The sequence below is a fragment of the Enoplosus armatus genome, chromosome 9 (genome assembly GCF_043641665.1).
Source record: "Enoplosus armatus isolate fEnoArm2 chromosome 9, fEnoArm2.hap1, whole genome shotgun sequence".
Lineage (NCBI taxonomy): Eukaryota > Metazoa > Chordata > Actinopteri > Centrarchiformes > Enoplosidae > Enoplosus > Enoplosus armatus.
In genome coordinates, this window is record NC_092188.1 from 12,420,337 (window position 1) to 12,446,933 (window position 26,597).

General features: G+C 41.6%; 1 protein-coding gene across 1 annotated transcript; it reads left to right on the top strand.

The window, feature by feature from the left end:
• The first annotated feature begins 21,143 nt into the window (after window positions 1-21,143).
• Window positions 21,144-26,352, top strand: LOC139290578 (transcriptional repressor scratch 1-like). Its single transcript, XM_070912399.1, has 2 exons — window positions 21,144-21,258; window positions 25,625-26,352. Exons 1-2 carry the CDS (start codon window positions 21,144-21,146, stop codon window positions 26,350-26,352), a joined length of 843 nt encoding a protein of 280 aa, XP_070768500.1.
• The last annotated feature ends 245 nt before the right edge of the window (window positions 26,353-26,597 follow it).

A 26,597-nucleotide genomic window follows, 5' to 3' on the forward strand; every position in this document is an offset into this window, starting at 1 on the left:
TCTGTCTTTGGGCACATTTGTTGGATTTTCAGAGAAATGCGTTGTGGAGAGTTATAGTTGAAGTCTTTGGAGCGACGTGATTAGAGTTCCTGCTTTGCACAGCAGACCTTTCGTATAAGCCTCAGAAATCCCAAACGCCCGGTCTGCTGAACAGGAAGTGTACTATTTGATTGCATCTGCCTTGTTAAAGGGATATCTTGACATTTTCAATCTAAATTGGTTGCTTTCACAGGGTACACTGAGGGAAAGAGTTTCCACATTTGATGCTCATTCATCCCCTAATGTTTGATATTGCTCAGAAATAACTATGCTGATACATCCATCAGTAGGATGTGCCATAATAGAATCTAATTCCTGGAAGTCAAGTGGATGGATAAAAATAAAAAAAACTTTTGATGGGGTGAATGCATAATAAAAATACACCAACTCATATTCATATATTCAGAGTTACCATCCTCTGCTAACATATTTAGAAACCTTTACCCACAATGAGACGAGATGAGTGAAATGTCAAGATGTTTTCAACAGAAATGATGACAGGAAATATTACCTTTCTCTTACATGAATCTTACTTGCAAAGGAATAATGTGACATTTTGCAAAATAGTTTCATGTGCTTTCTTTCCACCGTACCACTCTCATGTCTGTGCTTTAAAGCCGGAGCTGGAGACAGGAAGCCATTACGCTAGCTTAGCATAAAGACTAGAAGCACGTGGAAACACAGATAAAACTTTACATTACTGTTGTTGTATGGATTAAACAAACAAGGTGTGTTAATTAGTGAGCTTTAGAGGTGCTGGTAGGAGTTTTATTTTAACACCGACCCTAGCTAGCAGTTTCCCCCTGCTTCAATGTTTTATGCTAAGCTAGGCGTATTGCTTCCTGGCTCCAGCTCCATGACCCACAGATATGAGAGTGGTGACAGTCCTCTCCTCTGCTCTCTACTTTGTCTTCCTCTGCCTCAGTTGTATTTCTCACCTCCTCCCAATATCTTTGTCTTTACATTTACTTCATCTCATCAGAAACACTTAATTAATAAGTAAATCCTCACTGCGGCTCTCTGAGAAGGTTTGTGTGTTTAATATTTGCATGTGAGCAGAAGTGAGTGTGTCTTTGCCTATAAGGTGGATCATTATGCATTTTGCTGAACATTAACGCACACTCACCCTCTATCAGGAGTAATTAATCAAATCCTGTCACCAATCTGTAATCATTTACATTTACCTCCACTGCTTACTATACGTCTGCCTGGCAGTTTGACTGTGTGTGTGTGAGTCACCTACACCATCTGGAGTATAGGAGAGTGTGCAAGAGCATGCTGAGACACAGAGGGGGTCCTCCGAAAAAACACACAGACACATTTTAACATCCCCCCCAAGCTGCAACGCATATCACACACACACGCATGAATTTATGTGTTCATTACTAAACGTAATCACAGCCTACATCTCACACCTGTGTTCTCGTCTTTGTTACATGCTTGGAGGTGTGTGTCCGTGTGTGTGTGTGCATCAAGGAGTGCTGCTGAGAAAGGAATCCCTCATTTCAGGATGGCGAGAAGCACAAACACTTTCACTTTGCTCTTTCTTGTAACACACAATTGACCCATCTTTTTTGCTTTAGCCTTTAGATAAGTGACATAAAACTGTGGGGAGAGAGTGAGGAGGATGACATGCAACAAAGGTCTTGTACCGGGTACGTTGTGATTACAAAGTAAATGCCTTAGATCACTAGACCACAGAGACAACAAAATACATTTTTATTTGCATAATTGCAGAATTAATTTTATATGCAATTGCATAATAGGAATTTGGTTTTCTCAGGCTGTAGAAAGGTTGTTAATCTTTTTTCCTGATTTATGATTTTGCAAGTACATGTGCTCAGATGTTCTTCTAAAATGTTAATGTCAAGGCCAGACACATCGTATACCCAAGTATCTATCCATTTAGATGTAAAGCATTAAATTAAATCAGCATCAGTAAATTCAAGAAGTCAAGTCAATTTTATTTATACAGCCCAAAATCACAAACTTGCCTCAAAGGACTTCATAATCTGTATGACATACAGCACCCTCTATCCTTAGACCCTCAGTCAAGTCAATCAAATCATAGACTCTATTGTTCTGCTTGTCTGGCACTTGGAAGCCCTCAGACAACAGTATCTTCAAAGACAAACATAAAGTGAGGGGCTGTATGGCAGTGTGTGCAGGAGCATGAAAAAAAAAATTAAGATTCAGAGGAGCTGCACAGACACTGAAAGTTTGCTCAGCGGTACTCACGGAGATCTGAGGTCTTGAAAGAGATGCCAGCATGCCTTTAATTTAGTGAAGTCCCAAGGCAAGAAAGGGCTTAGCTTATAGAACGATGCAGTCTGAGGCGGCACGCACACTCGAGGACAATAACCTTGATCATGGGAACTCTTCAGAATTCGCCGCCGCTTGGAAGTGTGATTTATGTTTGAAAGAGCATCTTTCAGAACACACAGACAAAGACAGGAGGATGCACCACTCACGGCCTAAAGGCAGGGCTTCCCTTGTACACTTTTCTCTGAGAACACACTCAGTAATGTCATTACTGTAATCCAGAGACTTGTTCGGGAGCAGTTTCAAAAGAAAGAGGTGCAGCTGGGATGTTTCTTCTTAAATCAATACAGGAAGTAACCTCCCAAGACCAGAGCTGAGCGATGCTGGGAAGTGAAACAGATGCCTCTGCTGTACATGTTGTAAAGTGTGAAGATGCTTCAAAATGATGACTAGTGAGGTGACAGTGATGAGAGCCTGGCACACGCAGAGGGCCAGTCAATTAGACATTTATGTTCAGAATATGAATGTAGCCACAGAGGGCCGAGAAACACAACATTTAGCATTGATGGAATTAGTAAATGAACACACACACACACACACATTTATTGAGGCTTGAAAGCATTTTAGCAGGTGTAGATGAATAAGAAACACAAGTAAAAGTACTTAAACATGCTGAACTTGACCTTAATTAACACACAGAATTAAATTCACCTCTCTGCGGCATCAATGGACTGCAAGTGTGTGTGTGTGAGATGGGGGTTCTTTCATCATCTACATGAAAATGAGAAGGCTACTGCATTGTTCCCCCTGAAACACACACACACTGATTGGTTTCAGTGTGTCTTCCAGTGAGTGTGTTTTTGTGTGTATGTGTACATATGCTCCTGCATGAATGTGTCTGTGTGTCTTTTTCCACACTATTGTTTACATGTTAATCCCAACAATTCCATTCACCAAACCTCTTTATAGCTTCACATGGGGTAAGTGTGTGAGTGTGTGTGTGTAGTTCAGAGCAGACGGTCTATGTATGTCTTGCCATTGTGTTTGACCCCCTGTAGTCTGTCAATTATACTAGTGAGTCTGCTGAAGGCAATCCACCCATTTAAATACAATGAAACTGGCATTTGAGAAATAATAAGCCAGTCAGATGTTCATTTCATTCTTTCAGAAGCACCAGATAACACAGGCAACACAATCACAAATCTTTGATTTTTTTTAAAACAAAGTTATCCTGATATGGATTCCATTATAATAGTTGATTTATTATTAGTGCTATGGTGCAATGCTAAACCTTTGTCCAATATGGTCACAGTGAAGTTTCCCTCCAAGTTCTGCCATACAGTGTTTTGTACTTAGGTACGATATATGATTATTTCATTTTCATCACTTTTTTACTTTGATTTAAAATATGAGGACTGCTTAAAACTGTATGTGTCATGGCTGCAAAAATCTCCAAATCCTGAAGTCCTTCATAATTGAAGTACCTGCCTGATTTTTTATTATGACATTTGTGACATACAAAACACATCTAATGAACGAAGATTTCTACAAACAATTTCCCGTTTACTTGGCAAGTGCAAAATGTGGAAAGAAGCATCAGAAGTTGCAAAATGCCCTAAAAGACTTATACTAACTATGCTATAAAAGCTTGACAAAGTGTTATAAAAGGGTTAAACATAAATACACGTGAACATTTTGTGATAAGCAATGCAAATTGCAACATTACAGTATTATATGACCTGATTACAGTTGCTGTCTTTTAGGGTTATTTAAAAAGACTAAATAACACGACATTTTGTACCTGTGCATTTATAAATATAGCGGCCAGTCAGCTGCAAAAGAAATGTCTTCTTGAATGGGCAGGAAACATGTGAATCAGCAAATAGACATGAAGGAGATTTAGAGCAGGAAATAGCAAATTTGTCCACCAAAAAAGCTGATCAAGTCTAATCAGCAAACCAAGTTGGATCAAATTAGGATAAAGTTTTAACCAGACTCCATGAATCTCCCACAGTGACGGTTATGCACTTTGTTTCCATCCAACAACAGTACAAACATCCACCAAGAACTATCAGATGGCCCTCAACTCCCTCACCGATGGACGTCAGGTGAACAGTGCTTGTCCAATCACAATACGCACATATACAGTGCTTGTCCAATCACATGCATGCAGATTTGTTTGCTCTATGGTGTCAGCATCTTGCGTAATCCTGTCCTTTTATGCAAATCAAGTTCAAATGAAGTTCAGCCAACCTCTTGATTCAGCAGCGATATTCTTACCAAACAACCAGACTACAGAGGTGAAGAGACACAACTGAATAAACTTGACTTGACAACTGTAGCCCTCATTCAACTTGATGATATTGGCTGCAGTAAACACAAGGTGTGTGGAGTTTCGAGCTTGTTTTTCATTTTGATTAGAAATCTTGTTACTAAAGGAAACATTAAATAGGACAGCCTCACCGCCCACTATGTCAGTTTAGCCTGTCTGCCCCGAGGCGAGCTGAGACAGTAAACTGGAGACAGAATGTGGTGACATGTTGTGGGATTTATGAGGCAGGCAGACGGGCGCACTGCAGCAAGTGAAAAAGGAGGAGACATCAGGGCCAAAGAAAAACAAAGCCATACTTAGAAGAAGAGGAGACATGGGGTTTTGCAGAATCTTCCAATAATCTTGTCTGGTGATAGGGCTGGTACTTCATGATATATGCATCTTTCCTAAGAGGATGTTTTATGGTTGCAATCACTGATAGATCTAATAATCATAATTGTTTATTGAGTATCTCGATATAACAAGACAAGCTCCCAGATCCTAACTGGACTCTTCATTAGTGCTCTAATTAAAGCAGGTGCACTGGAAAGGTCAACCAATTACTGTTTGTTGGAAAGGGCTATTTACTGTGTTACCTGCTACAGGTGCCTAATTAGTGATAAAGATGTATGTCATTTGTAGCTAAATTAAAAGTCACAAGACATATCTGTATTCTATTATTTCTATTCTTTATTGATATTCTCTTCTTTAGGTCGCACATGAACATTCACACTCTGAATTACAAATATCAAATACCATCCAATCTGTCTGGGTTTTACTGAACTGAGATGAGACAGTCGAGGGGTCAACAGCTCATGTTGAAAAACATATTTTTCATCATGTCAGTTTCAACTGTAGCTCATTAAATAATAGGTATTAACTCTTCAAATGCACCAATCCTCACAACATTTGCATTACATTTAACACCTAAAGAAAGGCATATGGATTGAGTCAGTGGCAGAAGTGCCATAGCTACTGTAAAGTTCTTGTTTGGAGGGAATAAATATGACATAAACCTAACACCAAGTGGTAACAGATTTCACATTTGTTAGTGACAACAAAGATGTTGTCCTTGGTACTAAGTTTCAATACTATAAAATCAAACTAACATAATGTAAAAAGTAGAAAGTGATACAGATAAAGGAGAAGAATAGATTTTACAACTGCTGAGAAACGAGAGAGGAGACGAAAATCAAAGAGCATTAGCATTGTTGCTCTTTGTCCCCAGTGTGTCTCTTTAGCCTCCGTATCTAATGAGTAACCGATGGTCTGCCAGACAGAGATGAGGTGTGTATGTGTGTGTGTGTGTGTGTGTGTGTGTGTGTGTGTGTGTAGCCCCAGTGTTAGCCTGCCTCTCCCTATGGACTATAGGGTGACAGTTAGATGGATGTTCCCCTCAAACACCAGCTGATTACTACACATGCCGTCAAAACATACAACGACTGAACAGAGCTGAATGGCCATGTGTCAAAGCAATGTGGTGTAGATTCATTGTTACGTTTGCTGAAATACAAACAAACATGTAGAGGTGTCTGCTTTGGGCCTGGCCTGATGTTTCTCAAGGTCTACAGATCATCAACATCTACAGAACAGGGACATTTTTATTCTAGAAAGCAGGAGACGGGCGACCGGGGAGCTATATTTTTTGGACCATATCAGCACACCATTCCCTCTTCAAACGATGAGCTTAAAAGCTTCAGGAAATCGTGACTCACCCACATAACTGAAAACTTTGACCTTTATGGACTGTTAAAGCAATGAGGAAATGAAGATCACGTGAAGAAAATGAAGAAGAAAAAAGGAAAATGTATTGCTTTCATAAAAAGGCAGACATGTAAGCTTGATATCTACACACTAAATAACAAAACATAACAAGAACAAAAAATCAGCAGACACACAAACCGCTGACTGAGCAGCTTCAGGGTCAGCTGTACATTTTGTCATACATGAGGACCTCACATGTATCTCTTCACTGCAAACTGCCTTGCAAAAGTTTGTTTTGGCTGAAGTTTTTGGACTCTTTTAATTTGGTAGTTTCAATTTGTCCTGATTGATGGGAACAGTTGGCCAATTAGCTATGAAAAAATATATGTATGTATGTATTTAAATCTATATCTAAAGCCGTCGACCTTTCATGAGGGAACCAAATTGACTTCAAGGAAAAGACACAAGTGAATACATGATGAACTTCCCATGTAAGTAAACTTACTGAATCTTTTGACTGGACAACAGATCATAATTACCAAGAAGAATTCCTTCCTCTACATATGGTGTCTCCATCTGGAGAGTGTGATGTGGGAGACAGCTACTTATGTAGCTATCCAAATAACCTGGCAAAGTGTATACAGCAGTTTTCTGAACCATATACAGTACAGTATGCTTGTATACTTTAACACATTTGGTGCATATGTGGACCCTTCTGACCTGTTAATGTCAATATTATCACATAATTTCACAATCTGAATACTTGTTCTTTCTCATTTACCTATCTTTTATTATATATGTGCCTTAAAGCAATCCAGTACCACATACAGCCCAGTTGCACAAAATATAAAACGTAGTTCACAATCTTTTCAATAACACTTTGTTTGTTTATATTCTATTATTCATCTTAACATAATGGGATCATGTTTTATGGGTATTAAAACATTAAACATAGCACTTAAAAGTTTTATTATTCTTTTAAATTTCATCTACCTGGCTGTGCTATCTACTGTAGATAAGAACCCTTTCTTCTTAGAGTCGCGTGGCAGGAAGCCAGAGGCAGCACAGATGACCTTTATAAGTTAAACTTCAATGTAACTTTAAGCTTTTGGCAATAATGGGAGTCGTACTTGGTCTCTATGGACACAGCTTTATTTATAGAAAGGCCACAACATAGAAACCGCACTCTTATTTATAAAATATTTACATGGAAAAAATGCCATGGAAAAGCTCCTGATACATCTCAAAGAAGTGTAGAAGCCAAAACGTCTCTTTTCCCATGATGACATAATTAGTGAAGGTCTTGGCTCCCCCATCTTCTCGCTTTTGGAGTAAAAAAAAAAAGTAATGTTATCAGATATGTATTATACCGAAATTGCAGAAGTAATATTATCAATTATTATCTTTTTTTTAAATTGGACTTGTGCTCTGTGTGAAGAGGAAATTCAAGCAAACTCTACAGTAGTTCAGATTAATAGCCATGTGCAGCCGAGCAGGTGGAAGGGGCTTAGAGCCAACTGTCCCTTCTGCTCATACGGACAGGGCCAACAGCCAATTAAAGCCCTTGTTCAGGTTTTGGGCCAATTAGAGCCATCGGTGTGAGCACTGGACAAGTATGAAGGATTGGTCAGTGCTTTTACTCAAAACTCTCATATTCAGAACATCCATTTACTTTGTCAATTACCTACATACAGTATATCATACTGTATGTGTATTGCATCATGGCATGAGGTCAAATATGCTGACTAACGCACAGTGGGACATTTTACACACCAACAACATTAAGACTTAATCTTAACTCATACAAACAAGCAAATTAGCTGTATATCACAGGCCCCCACATGCACAGTATCTGTACGTGACGGTCACGTTGAGCTGCCTCCGTTGGCTCGTCCTGCGCTGTCCTGTGGTGGAAGAGCACAGGTCGAGGCTTTTAGCCAACAGAGGAGAGGAGAGCCATCAGTCAGCAGCTCGAGCCAATAAGACCCTCTGCTCTGCAGTCGGAGCCAGACAGAGAGGTCAGGCCGGGGTCAGGTGGTCAAGACTGGGGTCAACTGTCAACAGACTCCCTCAGTGACCAGCAGTAATGAATGTCACACACACACACACACCCTCTCTAATGACTTGTCCAACAGTGACCAGTGACTGTGACTGATTCTCTCTGCTGCCCAGACCTTCATTTATCACCCGACCTGTGCTGATTTGAATGAGCAGCTAGAAGAGCTGGTTGGAGAGAGCTCCAAACATCTTAATAACGCGCTCAGCACCAGGGTCTTTGTAAGTGTGTAAACCCCACAGTGTGAGATCTATATGTGATTACTTGCATGAACTAAGTACATGCTCACAGGAATCAAAACAAGATAAAAAAATATGATAAATGGTGATGTACCGTGAAGACATGGGGAGAGGGTTTGTGTTTGATGCTAATCTTTTTCTCCTTCCTTCAGGTGGCCTCTCTCAATAACACATCACGGATTCAAGCAGCATAAAAGAGCAATCACAGAACAATTTAACCTCTCCTGCTTCTGTGCTCACACTCGCAGTGCGTGTGACGCCACAGTAGAAGTGGCAGTAACTGCCAATTCACAAAAGCTCCCACTCGACGAATTCCTCACAAATGATAACTTTCGGGGCCCCCTAGCGATAAAGTAATTTCTCCATCTCTCCTGTCGGGGGGCTTGGGGGACGGCAGAGGGCTGTGATAATCTCATAAACAGAAGCTGTGTAGATATGGGCCATCTATTATGGCCGGGAACAGTAGCGTAGATAGCAGCATTTATTATCTGAGACAGCAGACAATACATTCTCATTCTGTGATACTACTGCTGACAGACACAGAGTGATCCATCTTCACCGACCGAGTGCAGAGAGAGGAGGGAAGAGAGAGGGAGCGACAGATGGGGAGTGAGAGAGGTACAGTGCAGAGAGAGTGAGAGGGGAAGGACGGCAAAGAGACAGAGAGAGAGATAGAGACAGAGAGGGGGACAAAGTTAGAGTGTATGGAGAGTTGTGTGAAAGTATATAGAGGAAAATTATCATCGCTCTGCTCTGCATTAGCTCTGCTTCTGTCTGTTGTGGTTATAAACAACCAGACAGACTGTATGAACACACACAGAGGGGCTTTTCCACGAGTTGATGTAGCTGACAGGACACCAGTTTGCTGTTGCCTGAGGCTACCGCTAAATAAATAAATAGGTAGATAGAGTGGTTTTATTGCCAGACTGTTATTTTACTGCTAATACTAATATTTTAGTATAAACCAACTGCCCACCCAGCCGCTGTCTGGCATTCATTCCTACTGTTTTCCTCGACCGCAGCTGCTGTATTTGAAGTGGTGCTCATAAGGCATTACAGGAATCATATGCACATTATGAGCACACTGTGAGTGCATCATAATTATTATTATAGTGTAATCAGAGTGTGCTGCAACAAATGGAATGTGCAAGACTTTCAAGTTTAACATGTTGAATAGTTTATGAGGCATCTTCAGGATGACCATACAACAAAAATTTAGTATTGCTTTTCAGGACTTTGACTTTTAGTGGCCCCACAGCCAGAGTTGGTGGAATTTGTTTTTGGGTTTGAAAAACATGACTATTTTATCTTAAAGAGCTGGTGACCTTTTAAAAAATGTATTTGCTTATTTGCTTTCTTTCTGAGAATTAGATGAGAAGATTGATATCAGTCTCATGTCTGTGCATTAAGTACAATGCCAGAGCGAGGAGGTGATTAGCTTAGCTTAGCATGAAGACTGGAAACAGGGGAAACAGCTTGACTGGCTCTGTCCAAATGTAACAGCCCAGGACCTCTAAAACTTCTAATTAACATGTTGTATCTCTTGTTTAATCCTTTCACAAACATACATTTCTGAAACAACAATTTCTGTTTTTTACACAGAGTTACCTGCTGTAACTATTCTTTGATGAACAACAGTTTATCCATCTGCCCAGAGCTTCTGTGTAGAGTCCAGGAAGTCACTGCACCCGGCTGTTGTTCGCCAAGAAATAATTACAGCACGTAACTCCTCGTAAAACCACAAGGAGACACAACGTGTTAATTAGTGAGATTTAAAAGCGCTGATTGATTTTTTTTTAACTTTGGACACAACCAGGCTACAGTAGCTGTTTCCCTCTACTTCCAGTCTTTATGCTAAGCTAAGCTAGTTGCCTCCAAACATCAGCCCTGATCTTCAAATTCTCAAATTTCTTTTACCAGAATGGAAAAGGAAAAACTATTCCTTTAAATGATTTTGGACCAGGCAGTTTTCAGTGCAGTGTTAGCCCTGACACCCACGGCCACTGGTAAATAATACACTTTTAATTTATCTCTGCAGGTTTCTGGCATCCATGTGTGGTGGAGATGTTATGGAGGACATGAATGTCTTGGCAGGAAACCTGCATCTTCAGAGAGAAGGAGCAGAGAGAATGAAACAAGTAAACAAACAAACAAGCATAAACAGAAAGGTAATAAAAGAGAAGTTGGCAAATAGATGATAAGGAGTGAGACAGAGTGGGGACGATGGAATGAGTCCAGGTGATATTTTTATTTGTTTCTCAGATTCTTCCATTAAGACAGTGGACTGAAAGAGAACAGGTATAAACACAGAGAAAGCTGTGGCTTATTACCAGTGTGTAATGACAGATGAGAAGAGATGCAATTAGAATGAGCCATATGGATGATCATATGGTCATTTTATAATTAGCACTGTTTTAAAATAGAATACAGACTCCCATAAAAAAACAAGAGAAAGTGGTGGTTGATTTACAAGAAACTTTTTCAAGAGAGTGATTTGATTCAATTAACAAACAATGCAGAATAGGGATTTCAGGCCCTACTCACTCATCATCGTTCAGAAAGTTTTCAGACATCTTCTTAAATTGGTTCATTTGTCATATATTATGAGTAGTCCAACCCACTAGCTAACGTCTTGCATTTGCATTACAGTGTGACTGACCTCATAGATCAGGCACTGCTTCATCTCCTGCATCTACTAAATCACTTTTACTAATCTGAATTCCTTTAGTATATATACACAGTTTCCTACAAATGCTGCAAATTACTTGATATTTCATTACCAACTACTGTTGAGTTCATGTTTAAAAATATTTTTTGACACCACTGAGACAGCTAAAATACATTTTATATCAAGAGTTATAGAGTTTGCAATATGTTACCAATTATGATCGCCATTGTTTGGAGTATAGTTTATCCTTCTTTTTATAATTGAAACTGTCTGCTGTGAAATGTTGTATCAACATGTATCAGAGCAAACAAGTGTTTTGTAAAATGACAAAAAAGAACAGGTTTGAGGGAAAGATGTTCAGACAGAAGTAAAAGACAGTACAGAGGGGAGGAGATGGGGCACTTTTAACTATGCCAAGCTAAAGGTGAAGGTGACATGCCTTTCAGTGATACTAACATTATCTTTTTCCACTGACTTCCTGAGGGAAAATGTGAAACAACCTATACAGGATAGTTTGTATTTTTCATTGCATAAACCGAAACATAATTGACTTTCCACAGTGTTGTTCCTTTTGCACAGTGGAGCTTGTGCCTCCTTGTGATCCATAAAAGGTCACTGCCGCACAAAATGCACAATAGCGGCGACATTTTCACAAAACACTCTCCAAACACTGGGAGGGAAACCCTGGAGACAGACCTTGCTGCTTGTGTCCCAGAATTAGAAACAGTCAAGCCCTCACTCAACACTCACCTTTGCAGTTCACCTTCACGTAGCTTTCCCCACAACACTTATGTAAATGTTTTTCCCTTCACATATTTCCTGTCAAAAATGATTTTCAAATCATTCCTGAGGCTGTACATACTTTATACATCATGTTTTTTGTGTCGCGAAACTTGAATCAAATCTGCAGTGAAGTTAAACACGGCGACACGGAGCGTTGTGGTGCCTCAGAGGGCTCAGGCACAAGCTATTCTGTCTGTACTGTTTCATAAAGCAGAGCCCACATAAAAATTGCCTCAGAAAATGAGAAAAGGCCTTACACTTATTCTAAAAAAAACACATTATATGAGAATAAAAAAATAGGATCATGTAATGGGTTCAATCAAAGGTCATTTCATTTCTTCATAACAGAAGTGTGTTTGTAAACTGTTTGCCCTCTGGAGGCATATAAAGTTGATTTAGCAGTATTGACAAAACATTAGAACATTTGAACAGTGGAGTGTTAGAATAGTAATGTGTTGTCCTGCTGATGAAACATCAGGCAGCTACTGATGCTACTGCACCGCCTCAGGGATACATACATACAGGCTGTGTGTGTCTATGAGCATGAATTTGTGTCATGTGTGTGTCCTGCAGGGTGGTAATGTGTGTCTGTAATCATGTGAGCATGTACGTGTGTGTGTGTGTGTGTGTGTGTGTGTGAGAACACGTTTATATGACTGACTGTGTCAGAGAGACAGATTGCTTGTGTGTGAGATGAAAAAAAAAATCTAAGACACAATAGTGGTGTGGCTGGAATAAAAGAATGAAACCTCTGATAATATTGGAAACACTCAGAGAGGAGGAGGAGGGAGGGGAGGAAGAGCACTGAGCCTCTGAATCCACTGAGGAGATCTCTGCACAATGCTGGTTTCTTTTCCTGATTTTCAATAGAAACATACATCTGATCCATGTTACCAACAGCACTGAGGGCTGTGAATGGTTTATTGTTTGGAGAATTGAGTAGGAGAAGTGAAACAATAATTTCATGTTTTTCAGTGGTTCTTCACATTGTTATTAGTTTGCCACTTGAAAAAATGCACATGCAAAACATCATGCTAAAATGCTCAGTCGAGCTGAGGTGAACTGCAGAGTCAGGTGATAATTCATCACTTTGAGATTCCATTCATTGTTAATACAGAAATATATAGATTATAGCAACTTTAACTACAGGGTGTGTTTCATTTTTTTCAAAGCTATTTTTATTCCTGATTAATCGTGAGGTAATGACAGATCTGCCCTGATTTTACACAAACTCACTCGTGCTTCGTAGTCATGTGATCCAGTCCTGGAACAAACAGAACCTAAAAACATGAACCTGATGCTGCAGTGACTGCCTTTGTACTGTACATGAATGCAAGCTAAATAAGTAATGTCAGTTTCAAAGCCAAAGCTTGCATTTGCAAACACTGAGACTTTGTGTGTGTGTGTGTACTGGTATAATTTGCTTCCAATTATTTAATTATTTGCTTGATATGCTTGATCTTGCCATTTAAAAGGTATACAGAGAGTCAGAATGGCCAGAAAACAATGAGAATATTAATTAAATTCTATGTGCTTTAATGTCTTGTTAAAACTCGTGAGTAAAATGCATTTTTCTGACCCCTCTATCATGGCTGAAGTGTTGGAGATTTAGGATGGAGCCTCACTACTTCACTGATAGTATTTCAATTCATTGTTTCTTCTGACTCTATCTACCAGCGTTCTGCTCCAAAAACACTAAATAAATGGCTGTAAAACAAATAAAAATGTTACGTGGAACATTTCCATAACCCTTTCCCTTACTTCGTCTCATCCCTTCTTTCATTTTCCCTCCCTTCCTTCAATCCCACCCCTTCCCCTCTCCGTTTTCCCCCCAAAATATGTCTCTTTTTATCACATGCGACATCGCAGGATAGGCCTGTCTGAAGCAGGTAATGATTTTTTTGTTCTTATTTCTGCGTTGAGAGGGATCAGAGCAGTGCTGGTTATCTGGCCATTTATTACCCTGCCAGCTCGCCACTCAGCTGTCTGGGTAAATGCAATCTCTCCTGATTCACACAATTACCCCAAGATAGAGAGGGGAAGAGAAATATCCCTCGCAACAGCAGTGTGGGTCAGAGAGAGTTTAGGGAAATACACAGAGAAAACAGGGAAAGGCTGCTTTTCCAACCAGACCAGTGGTTCGTGTGTGCACAAGGGTTGTTTGTTTGGATAGTGTGGATATATGTGATGTTCAACTCCTACAACAGAAATAAATGCCAGGGGCATAAATCTACGTCCTACTTTGCAGACTGTGAAATCTTCTTATATAGATCCATTATGTACATTATGCAACTGCATTATACATTCTTAACTGGAGCTCATCACTTTCTAAAGAGCACATCCATCCAATATTTCTTCCAGATTAATTTAACTAATGAAGCATCATGTTGGTTTTTTCTAGTTCAGGCATTAAAGACCAAACACTGAGAAAGTCCATGTGTGTGTGTTTCACATCGAGTAATGCAGAGTGTTCTCTGGGTCAACCAATGACAGCAATTACAATTTACACCATGTGGTGGATAAAAGCATTAATTTGTATGAAAACTAATCACAGGCTTCTGACTGTAGAAAGAAGATGTTGTTGGTGCTTTAAATAAATACACAAGATTAACATAATAATAATGACAATAATAATCTACATTACACCTTCAAAATTGTTTTTATTCTTTTATTTCTCTTAATCTACTCATTCATATGTGCTCGAGTGTGACAGTTTATTCAATCTCCACTCAAGGTCCACTTTGCTGGTTTTCATCGTTGACGAAGACCACATGATACAGCCAAAAGCTCTGGAACAAGTGAGTAAGTGGACCTTGGAGAGATTAATGATCAACTGTTAATAGCTCAACTTTTAAGCCGACATGAACAAGACGTTCAAATGCTCAGTGTAATGGAAAGTTTGAACACCTCCAACACTTCCATGATAACTGCACAATCTTCATCTGCTAATGAAGATGGCGTGATACTGTCAAAAGCTCCAGAGCAGGTGAGTAAAGGACCTTTGTCAACAATTGGTCCTGATGTTTAACCTACAGTAGATTTGTTTATCTTCTTGAAACTCAATGAAAAAACTTATTTGAAAACAAATATTAAAATGAGATTTTCTGGATGTAAAGGCAGCTGCAGTTTGTATTAGGCGTCTCCTCCTCTCCTCCTCTCCTCTCCTCTCCTCCTCTCCTCTCCTCCTCTCCTCTCCTCTCCTCTCCTCTCCTCCTCTCCTCTCCTCCTCTCCTCCTCTCCTCTCCTCTCCTCCTCTCCTCTCCTCTCCTCCTCTCCTCTCCTCTCCTCTCCTCTCCTCTCCTCTCCTCCTCTCCTCTCCTCCTCTCCTCTCCTCTCCTCTCCTCTCCTCCTCTCCTCCTCTCCTCTCCTCTCCTCCTCTCCTCTCCTCCTCTCCTCTCCTCCTCTCCTCTCCTCTCCTCTCCTCTCCTCCTCTCCTCTCCTCCTCTCCTCTCCTCTCCTCCTCTCCTCTCCTCCTCTCCTTTCCTCTCCTCTCCTCTCCTCCTCTCCTCTCCTCTCCTCTCCTCTCCTCTCCTCTCCTTTCCTCTCCTCTCCTCTCCTCCTCTCCTCTCCTCTCCTCTCCTCCTCTCCTTTCCTCTCCTCTCCTCTCCTCCTCTCCTCTCCTCTCCTCTCCTCTCCTCTCCCCTCTCCTGCTCTGTTTTGGGACACTCTATCCTGTGCTAATGTACGCTGCATTCTGTTTCACCAGTACAGCGGGAGTCATCAAAAACTGCAAAGAAACAGGCCACATTTCTCCCCTAGCCCAGCACTTCTGCGTGTGTCTGCAAGTGTGCATGTGTGTATGTGTGTGTGTGTATGTGTGTGTGCGTGTGTGTATGTGTGTGTGTGTGTGTGTGTGTGTGTGTGTGTGCCTGATGAGAAGAGCTGCTCAGCAATATTTAGCGTTACTGCGACAGAACAGCTTTAGGACAGAACAGAACAAGGCTCACCTTCAGAAAAGACGAAATGAGAGGCAAAGAGAGACACAGTGAGAGGGAAAGAGACAGAAATATATTTTGACTCTTGATGCTCCTTGATAAAATATTTTGCTTTAAGTAAGAGGAACAATTTCAGTGCCACAACACACCTGCATTTCCTCACGTGTAAAGAAACTGTTACGACCTTTTGTGCAAGAAAATAACATTTAATGTGGCCTTGAATTGTCCAGAAAAAAACAACAGGAATTGTAACGTTAACTATAACACTCACTAACAATAATTTGTGACTTATACTGGGACCTGCATCATGGATTTTTTTCCACTATGTGATGCTGAAAACGCTTAAAAGCTGCAGACGTTAGTTGATGAGTCCTTTAAGTGAGTGCATGTACAGACAATTGGATATGACTCTAGCAGCCAGTGTGTGTGTTTAGGGTCAGAGATGATGTGTGATAATGAGTCATAACTATAAAATCCCTGTTATTCCAGTGAAATGACATTTGTATGTGTGTGTGTGCATGTGTTCACATTGGGGTATAAAGCAGCAGCTGCCTGCCTGTCACATGCACCATGCACCATATACACACCCACATCCACATACACACACACACGTAGACAGACCAGCTGGGCAGCGGCTCCGTGTTCAGTGTACAACACATGTGTCGGCCTTCAACGTGGCACAACATCAATTAAACCAAACAGGACCATCTATCACAGCTAACCTCGGAGCAGCATCTGACACACACACACACACACACACACACACACACACACACACACACACACACACACACACTTGTACATGCTACATGCACAAACATAACACACAACACACACAAAGAGCACATGAACAAGTTTCTCCAACAAACATGAATATAATATTACATTTACAAACTAAGTGAAGTCAGTTTCATTTAAATAGAACAAAATTACAAATTTGCCTCAAAGGACTTTATAATCTGTGGGCTTCAGCATCCAACAGCCTCTCCTCTTACACGCTTGGATCCAATATAGAAGAACTCTCCAAAAAAAAACCTTTAAAGGGGAAAAACCGAGAAGAAACCTCATGAGGAGCAACAGAGGAGAGGTCCCTCTTTATATATGTAGAAGCCCTATCCCCTCACTGCAATCTTTAACTAAATACAGATATTCTTAGATATATATAAATTACATGATTTCTTTCACATTTGTTCACTAAATCCTGCTTAAAATCTCTAAGCACTGTGAATTCTGAGTCCTTGCAGGGAGGTGTTATGTCAACACAAGTATTGAAACTGAAGAACTATTTTACACTTTATTAATAAATTAAATACATAAAATCTAGCAGCAATTTCTCCTATCGCATAATTCTGACATCAAAAATCATTTTGTCGTAAGAGCTGACAACTTTGTTATACAGTGTAGCTTTAAGAGCTCGGTTTGATGATGGACAAAGTAGGGGAGCCTATTTCTTCACATAGTAAAATGATTTCAAAAAATACATATATATACTAATTACTTATGTAGTTTTAGTATTTGTGCAAAAACTACTACAGTTGCAGTGAGTGAAATCAGAGCATTGTAAAGATATGTTGCCTGTATTATTCAAATCAAACAAACTGATCAGATGAAATACTACCAGTGGCAAAATCTGTGTTTGTATTACAATTCTTTTTGGGTTGAGATTTGAGATCTGCACAAGGTCTGCTGACAAAATAGAAAAAGGCCTCCCTGTTTGTCCCAGAAATAAAGAGAGGTGCTGTTAGCGGAGTGTGAGGATGACACCAACCAGAGAACACCCAGAGCTTTCCACTTTTGGCTGCAATTCACACTCGTGTGTGCGCTGCAGTGAAATATTGTCCCTTCCATCTTTAGATGGAAGGGACAATGGAAGGTGTGTGTGTGTGTGTGTGTGTACAGACCTGTCTGCATGTATGTTTGTCTCTGTCCATATGTGCTGTTAGCTTGTGTGTGTTCACGCGGCCTCTAATGATGATGAAATATGTTGTAGGTTATTTCAGTCGACTGACAGTTGTTGTAGAGGTGGTTGTGTATTGTGTGTGTGTGTGTGTTAAGCCAGTTGTGCGTGTGTGCATGCATGTGTGTGTGTGTGTGTTAATTGGACCTCCCTGAGCCAGTCTCCAGGTGATGGAACTCATCTGCTCTTCCCCTGATTAAGGACAACAGATGGACTGGTATCACAACACACACATACACACACACACACACACACACACACACACACACACACCCACAGAATACTTTCACAGTCATGACTCATCATCAAACACATTGAATACACACATATTGTACAAGTCATGCGGCCTGTAATCAATACTAAATACACACACAGTGGCCCCTACAGGAGATATCCATGCATCAAGCTCGAATCACCCAGATACCTCAGTCAGATCAGTCTTCATCATCGCCACCCTCCTCATCACCACTGTCAACTACGCAAGAAAACTCATCCTTCTACAAATCACCATCACGCTGCTTTTTTCCAACGCAACATCTCCACTGTCCTCCTCCGTCTGTTTGACTGACAGAGATTACAAGTTCATTTATTTAACCAGCGAGACCTAACGAGGTTTCAAAAACATCTCATTCAAGAGAGACGTGACCGAAAACGAACAACGTGACTGGCATTGAAATCGCCTTTCCTATTGCGAAATGAGTCACATTTGACAATGACGGAAACTTTCTAAATATTCGAAATACTTAATATTTGATTTATGAATATTTTTACTCCCACATGTTGACTCACAAACACACACTGACAATCTTTGAGTGAAATGTCTTTGAACCACTTAACCTTTAATGTATTATTACAGTAAGCATGGATTTTATAGACAGAAAGAAAAATCAACAGAGAAAAAGAAGAAGATCTTTTACTATCCTTGACGGATAATATATAACTTTGAAGTTATTCACAGTTGAATTAATCATTTGTGTCGTTTATTTTATCCTACATAATGCCCCCATAGTGTCTACTTTTCCACAGATCCTGAGTCATTATCCAAGGTAAGGTCTCGAGTATCAACTTAACCTGCAACAACAGGCCCCCATTAGCTCCAATAAACTCATCAGTGTGAATACTCCATCTTTAAGTGGTTTGTCTGTGTAGATCTGAGTCATCCACTGAGCTTCCTCCAACCTTTAACAGATGTTCAGCAACTTTCCAACAGCCCACAAACCTGAGTCAGTGTGTCAGAACACCTGCCTCATTAAAACACAGCAATACTTTTTAATGTTGCAAGGACATGAACTCAGTAATGTGTACTTTCACACCACGGGACTTATTAAAATAAACTGATAAAGTGTGATCCCTCAGATTATGAACCACTTAAAACCTGCCAGTATTCATGTTTAAGGTCCCAGACTGTAGTTTAGGTAAATATCCAACTTGACAACAAGGGTTTTAGATGGTCCATGAAGTTAAATCAGTAGAATACTTTAATCAGATTTCTTGTCATGCCCTCGGACACCTATCTTTCTCTTTTTTTAGTGATTATTAAACTTATATTTGGGGACTTAAAGGGAGACTGAGAATAAAAAGAGTGAGGCTGAATAAATAAAGTCTACACAGCAGGCGCTTCATAAATCTCTCAAATGATCTTTGTTATTGTTGCATAATATCGACAGGGAGCAGAGACAATCCTCGATCTTGCAGTGAACCCAGTGTGACCCTGGAGCAGATATTAGCCTGCTCTACTCCCATAATTATCCCGCAGTCACTGTAAAACACTCCATTTGGTCTTCACCCATTTGCCTTCGGGGCCACATTAATGATGATTACGAGGCTCTCAGCATGCTAGATAATATTCCCCCATATAATTCATGTCATCGCCACAAAAAAAAAGCAAAGATAGAGTATACTTAGCAGGTGATAAAAGAAGGGGAAAACCAGAAAAAAAGAAGTGTATGGACTCCCCAAAAAAATGCACAATGGGACAATATTTGAAATTCATGTTACACGCTGCGATAGCTGAATCAAATCAATGAGTGCTTAAAAAACCAACAAAAAAACCCCCATAATTTCCATTCTTATCTCCCCAAAACATGGCGACTCGCCTCACACACACAGACACTAACACACACACACACACACACACACACACACACACACACACACACACACTCAAAAAATGAAGAGAAAGGGAGGAAGGAGGGAGAAGGAGAATGAAAGACAGAGAAATAAATAGAAAGAAAGGGGGGGGGGGGGGGGGGGGGTGATAACAGCTTCAATAAATCATCCGGGCCAGTCGCCGCTCCCCGGGGATGTGGGATGGATTAAATTAAGCACTCCCTCTACCCGTGTGTCTATCCATCTCTCTCTCTCTCTCTCTCTCTCTCTCTCTCACTGCGCCGTATAAATGCCAACAGCTGATCGCGAGACGGCACACTCACGGGAACACCTCGCGGAAGCTGCAGAAAGAGAGAGACCGAGGGGAAGAGAGAGAGAAGAGAGAGGGATACAGAAAGAGAAAGAGGGGATGCTGTTGATCCACTCGGCGCCGCAGGGAGTCTTACTGTGATGTTGTACCGACCCGAGTGAGGCGCCTTTGACGGGAATTAAGGAACTACTTCTGCGGCAAAGAGGGAAGGACAAGGTGTCCGACATATTCTTTTTGGAAAAGCTTCCAAAATCGTCCTTCCGTTTATTTTCCCTCTTATTTTCTTCGCATCCCTCCCTCCTCCTCCTCCTCCTCCTCTTCCTCCTCCATCTCTTCTTCCTCTTCTTTAAAGAGGCCCGCGAGCTGCCTCGCGCGCTGCAGGGTGCCTTCCACCGCCTCTTATTTTGTTTTTTTTGTTGTTTGTTTTTTGACAGCTCACGAGCCCTCTACCCGCGAGCACAGAGACCCGAGGCAGCCCCCCCGGAGGGAGCTGTCCGGTGCTGAAGTTGTATTTCTCACCTTCTCCTGCACGAGGACTAAAAGCGGGGAGACAGAGACTGAAACAGAAAAGAAATAATAAATAAGCGGTGGTCAACTATTTCAGCTCGCGCTTCTTCCAAAATCTCAAGACAATCTTCCTCCGGTTCGTCCGTCTTGTTGGTGTGTAACGGGCGAATCACCACGCTGGCCAGGCCGTCGGCGATCGGCTGTGTTTGTGAGTGTGTGTCGTTGTGTTCGTGACAGTGTGTGTGTGTCGGTGTCGCACCACCATGCCAAGGTCTTTCCTGGTGAAAAAGGTGAAACTGGATGATTTCTCCACCGGGGCGGACCTGGAGAACGTCTACCGGCACCGGACAGACCTCAGCCTGCGGCTCCATGACAAAGGTAGGTCAGACCGGCTGCACAGCGAGCATTAACAGGTGTCTCAAAGACAAGTCGCTCTGACAGAGGAGGAGGAGGAGGGTGACAGGCGATGCTGTTTCTAAAATAAGGTGACTAAGAGCTACCTGTTGTGTCCTGGAGGGATTCCCCGAGACATCGGTGCAAACCTGCAACTCTTAACGAAAGATAACTATCAAATTCACACGGAGGCTCGTTCCTCTTATAATATCCTGTAACATGTCTTTATTGTATCCGGTGTCTCTGCAGCCTTTCCATTTGAAACTTATCACAGGGTTGTTGGCTACCTGTAGGGTGATGAGGGTGTCCTCGAGGCAGATAAACAGCCTATAATCATCGATTACAGAACAACGGCAGACAGCACAGAGTTATCACATAATTATTACCTTCCTGATGGGTAATAAAAGCTTCAAAGCCCCGCACTAAGCAGTCCATTACAAAATAAGTAATTCCACATGACTTCAAAGAGTTATTAGTGCAGCCTGTAAGAGCTGAATGCACTTCAGAGGAGCTCAGTGGAGCACATCGGTGAGATGGACAGGGCTAAACCCTGAAGAACTGCCAATCTCAATAACCACTACACCCTGCTCACTGAGTGTTACCGACACTTTATTTACTGGGAGTACAGAAGCTACAGCAGGCTTGGCTTTAAGCGTTTGGTCGGTTGTGGGAGTCGAGTTGCCACTGGAGCAGAAAGATCACTTGAGAAATCTACTAAATCCAGCGTGTCCCATGTTTCATCGATTTTGGCTCACAGTCTGTGGGGACGACCCCCCCCACGCAGGCTAAGTAAGGTTAAAAGAGATAAAGAAAGGACAGCAGTTATTAATATCTGGTCCACTTTCACTTGGTTTTGTGGATTTAACAAAAGGCAAAGCTCAGTCTAAATGGTGTCCTTGCTCAGTGTGATGTTTATGCTGTTTAAGATGTTGCATGAAACCTACTTCCTTGTATCCTATAGGTTGTTTTATACAGAAATCTGACAAAACATAGAGACACTTAATATTTGATGATCGTTTAACACTCCACTGACAAATGTCTCCACCAGCCGCCTCCAGGTGCAGCACAAATAAGCAGCGGTTTAGTAATCCTTTACGTAACAATGCTGTGGTCTGCCAGTGTGTTCCTGATTTGTTTTTCTTGATTGCATATAAAAGCAGAACCATCACAGGCTCATTTCCTGCATCCTGCATGGGACTTTTGTGTGTGCTCCATGTCCAGGTATGCCTGTCTCGTTTTTGCAGTGTCGGCAGATTTTTGCACGATGATGTCTCGCCTAGACTGAAGATGTTTTTCTTTTAATCTTTCATTTTAAATAAACGCATTGCTCTTTGTGTGCCTACAATAGCTGCCACAAGCCTGCACTGTCACAGTATCACAAAAACACAAAAGCGGATCAGCATTGACATTCCTGACCGCTCTTACCTCACTTTGCAGTCACAGATGAACTGTTGAATGTAAGTTAATTGTAACAGATTGTATAGTAACATCTCTAACCCTAAGTGGATTCACTATGGTGGACTGTCTTGGTATAATTGTTGAGTATGGATATCAACAAAGCAGGGCCCATTGTAATTATCCTGAGGACAGTGATTCATTGTTTTGTGCTGCCCTGTGCTGAAGCTGTGAACTTCTCCTCAAACCTGCGTCACATTTTACACCAAGCCTTTGCCATGAAGGCCTAAATGAAGCCACTGCATTGCTTCCATCCCAATGTCACTGGCACGTTGTTGCACATCAACATGTGTATTCCACGCACGGTCTTTCCTGCATTTCTCTGCTCGTAAAGCAAAAAAGCTGTCAGCGGTGTATTTATAATGTCGAGGTTAACAAGCCCCTGCTCAGCTTGACACGCGATCTGCCGCCTCAGCAGCAACGTGCAACACTGCCTGTCCCGGCCACCTTTTGTCTCCAGCACAGTCTCTACCCACAACAGGAACAACTCCCTGCTTCAACGAGCCGGCTTTTGGAATAATTCATATCCCTCCCGTGTTCTGTGCGTTGTGTGTGAGGGCACTGGGACTGCTTATTCAGATGGGATGCTCGTAGCAGATATGTAGTGGCTGTTATCGTATGTAGACAGATACGTGGTGTCACATACTGTAGAGCTTGTTGCTTCTGCATCTTACTCAAAGATCCCACGAGAGACCGGATGAATAATAACAACATCAATTTCTTAAAGGAGAAAAAAGTAAAATACTACATTTTCCCATCCAGACTACAATATGTAGCATATTTTGATGACGCATATGATGAACCACATCTGTCTTTTCTTATGTCCAATTGATCACAAGTTTCCCTTTACATCATGAACATTTAACTGACACGAAAGAAGAAAAAGGAATGATCTCAGTCTTGAGATGTAGAATAGCTATTTTTTCCCCTTACTTTCCTTGTTGATGGGCAGGCATTGAGTATGTATTAGGTGTACATGTTTAATGGTTTAATAAGTAGTTTTTGTTGCTACTATTAGGCTGTATGCTGTGTCACAGGTTGTGTTCATGGCAGCCTGCGTTCAGGGACAGTTCAATCTGCATAAACCTATCAATCGTGTTTATTCAAACCACTAAACCAAAGCTATACTGTCACACTAATAATAGAGTCAAAGTCAGTAAGCCACAAAAAACTCTGGTGAGTTTGTGCGTGTGTTTAACAAAATATGTTGTATGACCAATTGCGTCTTTGTCTCTGTGTAAACACAACGAACAGTAAATGAGCAGAAAACAACATGTGTGTAATGACGCACACTCAAAAGCCATGTGTTTAGACTGACTGCCAGTGAACCAAATCTAAAGGTATTTTATAACGTATGTGCTTGTAAATATGCTAGTTAGTATGTATTTATGTGTTGTATGTACAGTACTGTACTATATGTAATTATCCATTCTATATTTAGCCAGTTATGTAGACATATTCTCATATTTATGATGCCCCTGAAAAACATCCATCAAACTGGAAGGAATTTTGCATTTTTCCAGATATATCAAGCTCATGTACATCTACACTGTTTTAGAATGAGTTTCAGTCGCAGTGTTTTGTCTAAAAGGCTTGCCGTGCAGGTCTTCACAGACTGAGCCTGTGCAGCAGCCTCGCTGTCACTGAGCCAGCGACCTGCGCCGCACAGGATCTGTCCGTGGTGCTGATGCTCATTTTCACTCCTTAAATCAGCTTTCTCAAGTTCAGGGTCAGCCCGTGTGCGTTTATCTTTCACAGAGGAAGTGTTTTAACTGCAACCTCGGAGAACTGAGAGGAATTATATAGCTGAATTATCTCGGGACTAATACTGCAGGCTTTTTTTTCACACTCCACTACTTGCCACAGGTGTGAGAGGAGAGAGACAGATGTGCCAATTCAGACTTCCACATGTGTTAAAAGTAGTTACAGTTGCTGCTCCTTTGCTGATGGGGAGTTATGCAGGGTAAAAGCAGGGAATACAACTTGGCCATAGTGCAGTGTTACTACAGGGCAGATATATCCTTATTAAAGTTTTTAACAGTTCATGGGACCATAACACTCCATTCCTCTTAAAAACTACATGTGAACTACATGTTGCTGACCTAGGATCAGATCTTACTGGAACCAACTGTTTCACCCATTGTGTTGATATCTTCGCCTGTCATGTCAGTGTTTGTGTCCAACCACAGTGAACGGGCTTAATGGTGTTTCCACATCCGACATGCAGTAACATGTTAGAAACAAGTCACCGGTTGGATGAACCAGCTGTTTGGAATATTTATGTCGACCCATCATCTCTATGTTTTGTATCATAATAAATGCAAGTGGGATGCAGAAGCAGAACAAACATGCGGCTGCATAAGGCGAGTTGTATATCACTAATTGTGTAATACAGTTGTCTACATCACTGAGTAAGCACTTCCACCAATTCAGACTGTAATGTTGGTCAGTCTACTGAATCGCTGCATTACTGTCTCTGTGAAGAAAGATAAGCTTGAGAAGAGAAGAGGGCTATCTGATTTCACTCTGTTCTTCTTGTCCAGCTGGCTGTAGCAGTCTAATGGCTTTAATCCAGACTTTTCCCCCTGTTGTCTCCCTGTCAGACAGACATGTGCAGTAGCAAATGTTTATCACATTTCCTACTGGTACATGAACTGTGGGTCTCTGCTGTTATGGCGGATCACTTTTGCACCTGTTTGTGCCACTTAAGATAGTTTTAATAAAGCAAATTTGCTTTTTTTTAAATTTTTTTTTTTTACAGCCTATCAAGTTAAGTCCTGGCTATATCAGGGACAAATACTTTAGTCTGAATCTATATATCTGTGATTCCCATTCCAGGCTTCAGTCTGAACCCATTTCTATTATAACTAACACTGTTTTCTTTTTTCTATGTCAGCTGGTTACATCAGTGACTACATCAGCCCTGTTGTGTACGATGGTGAGAGTGACAGTGGGATCAAGGTGCCCTCTCCCGACCCCCTCTATGATGGTATCCACAGTGACTATGGGGCCCCTGACTCTGAGTCCCCTGACAGTCCCGGCTCAGAAATCACTGACGGTTACATCAACGGAGATGCTGCAGTGAGTGAGGGTTACACAGTCGATGCCTTCTTCATCACCGACGGCCGCTCGAGGAGGAAAGCTATCAGCAGCCCCAGGACCATCCAGAGGCACACCTGCAACGAGTGCGGCAAAACCTACGCCACGTCTTCCAACCTGAGCCGGCACAAACAGACACACCGCTCGCTGGACAGCAAGCTGGCAAAGAAATGTCCGACCTGCGGGAAGGTGTATGTGTCCATGCCCGCCATGGCCATGCACCTGCTCACGCACGACCTCAAGCACAAGTGCGACGTGTGTGGGAAAGCGTTCAGTCGACCTTGGCTTTTACAGGGCCACATGCGCTCTCACACGGGCGAGAAGCCGTTCGGATGCGCCCACTGCGGGAAGGCCTTCGCAGACCGCTCAAACCTGCGCGCTCACATGCAGACCCACTCGGCCTTCAAGCACTTCAAGTGTAAACGCTGCAACAAGACCTTCGCGCTCAAGAGTTACCTGAACAAGCACTACGAGTCTGCCTGCTTCAAAGGCCCCTTCTCTCCTCTAGGTCCCCTAGATGCATGACCCCTTGCATAGATAAAACAACAGACAAAACTGCAGACATAAATTACCATTATCCTTACAGACTGAACTGCAGACACAAACAATCTATTTTTGGTCAGAATATGACCTTGCTTTTCCCTCCTCCCCTTCTCTCACCCCCCCTCCCCCCACACCTTGCTTTCCCTTGGAGCCTATTCATGATGATGAAGATGATGAAGATAGCACAATTTTTTCTCCTTGAGATTTGCCCACTTAAGGATTTAACT

Excerpts from the sequence above, each read along its gene's own strand:
- LOC139290578 (XM_070912399.1), top strand. The coding sequence starts at position 21,144 with ATGCCAAGGTCTTTCCTGGTGAAAAAGGTGAAACTGGATGATTTCTCC. Across the intron at positions 21,259-25,624 it reads CCTGCGGCTCCATGACAAAG|CTGGTTACATCAGTGACTAC; the intron begins GTAGGTCAGACC and ends TTTCTATGTCAG.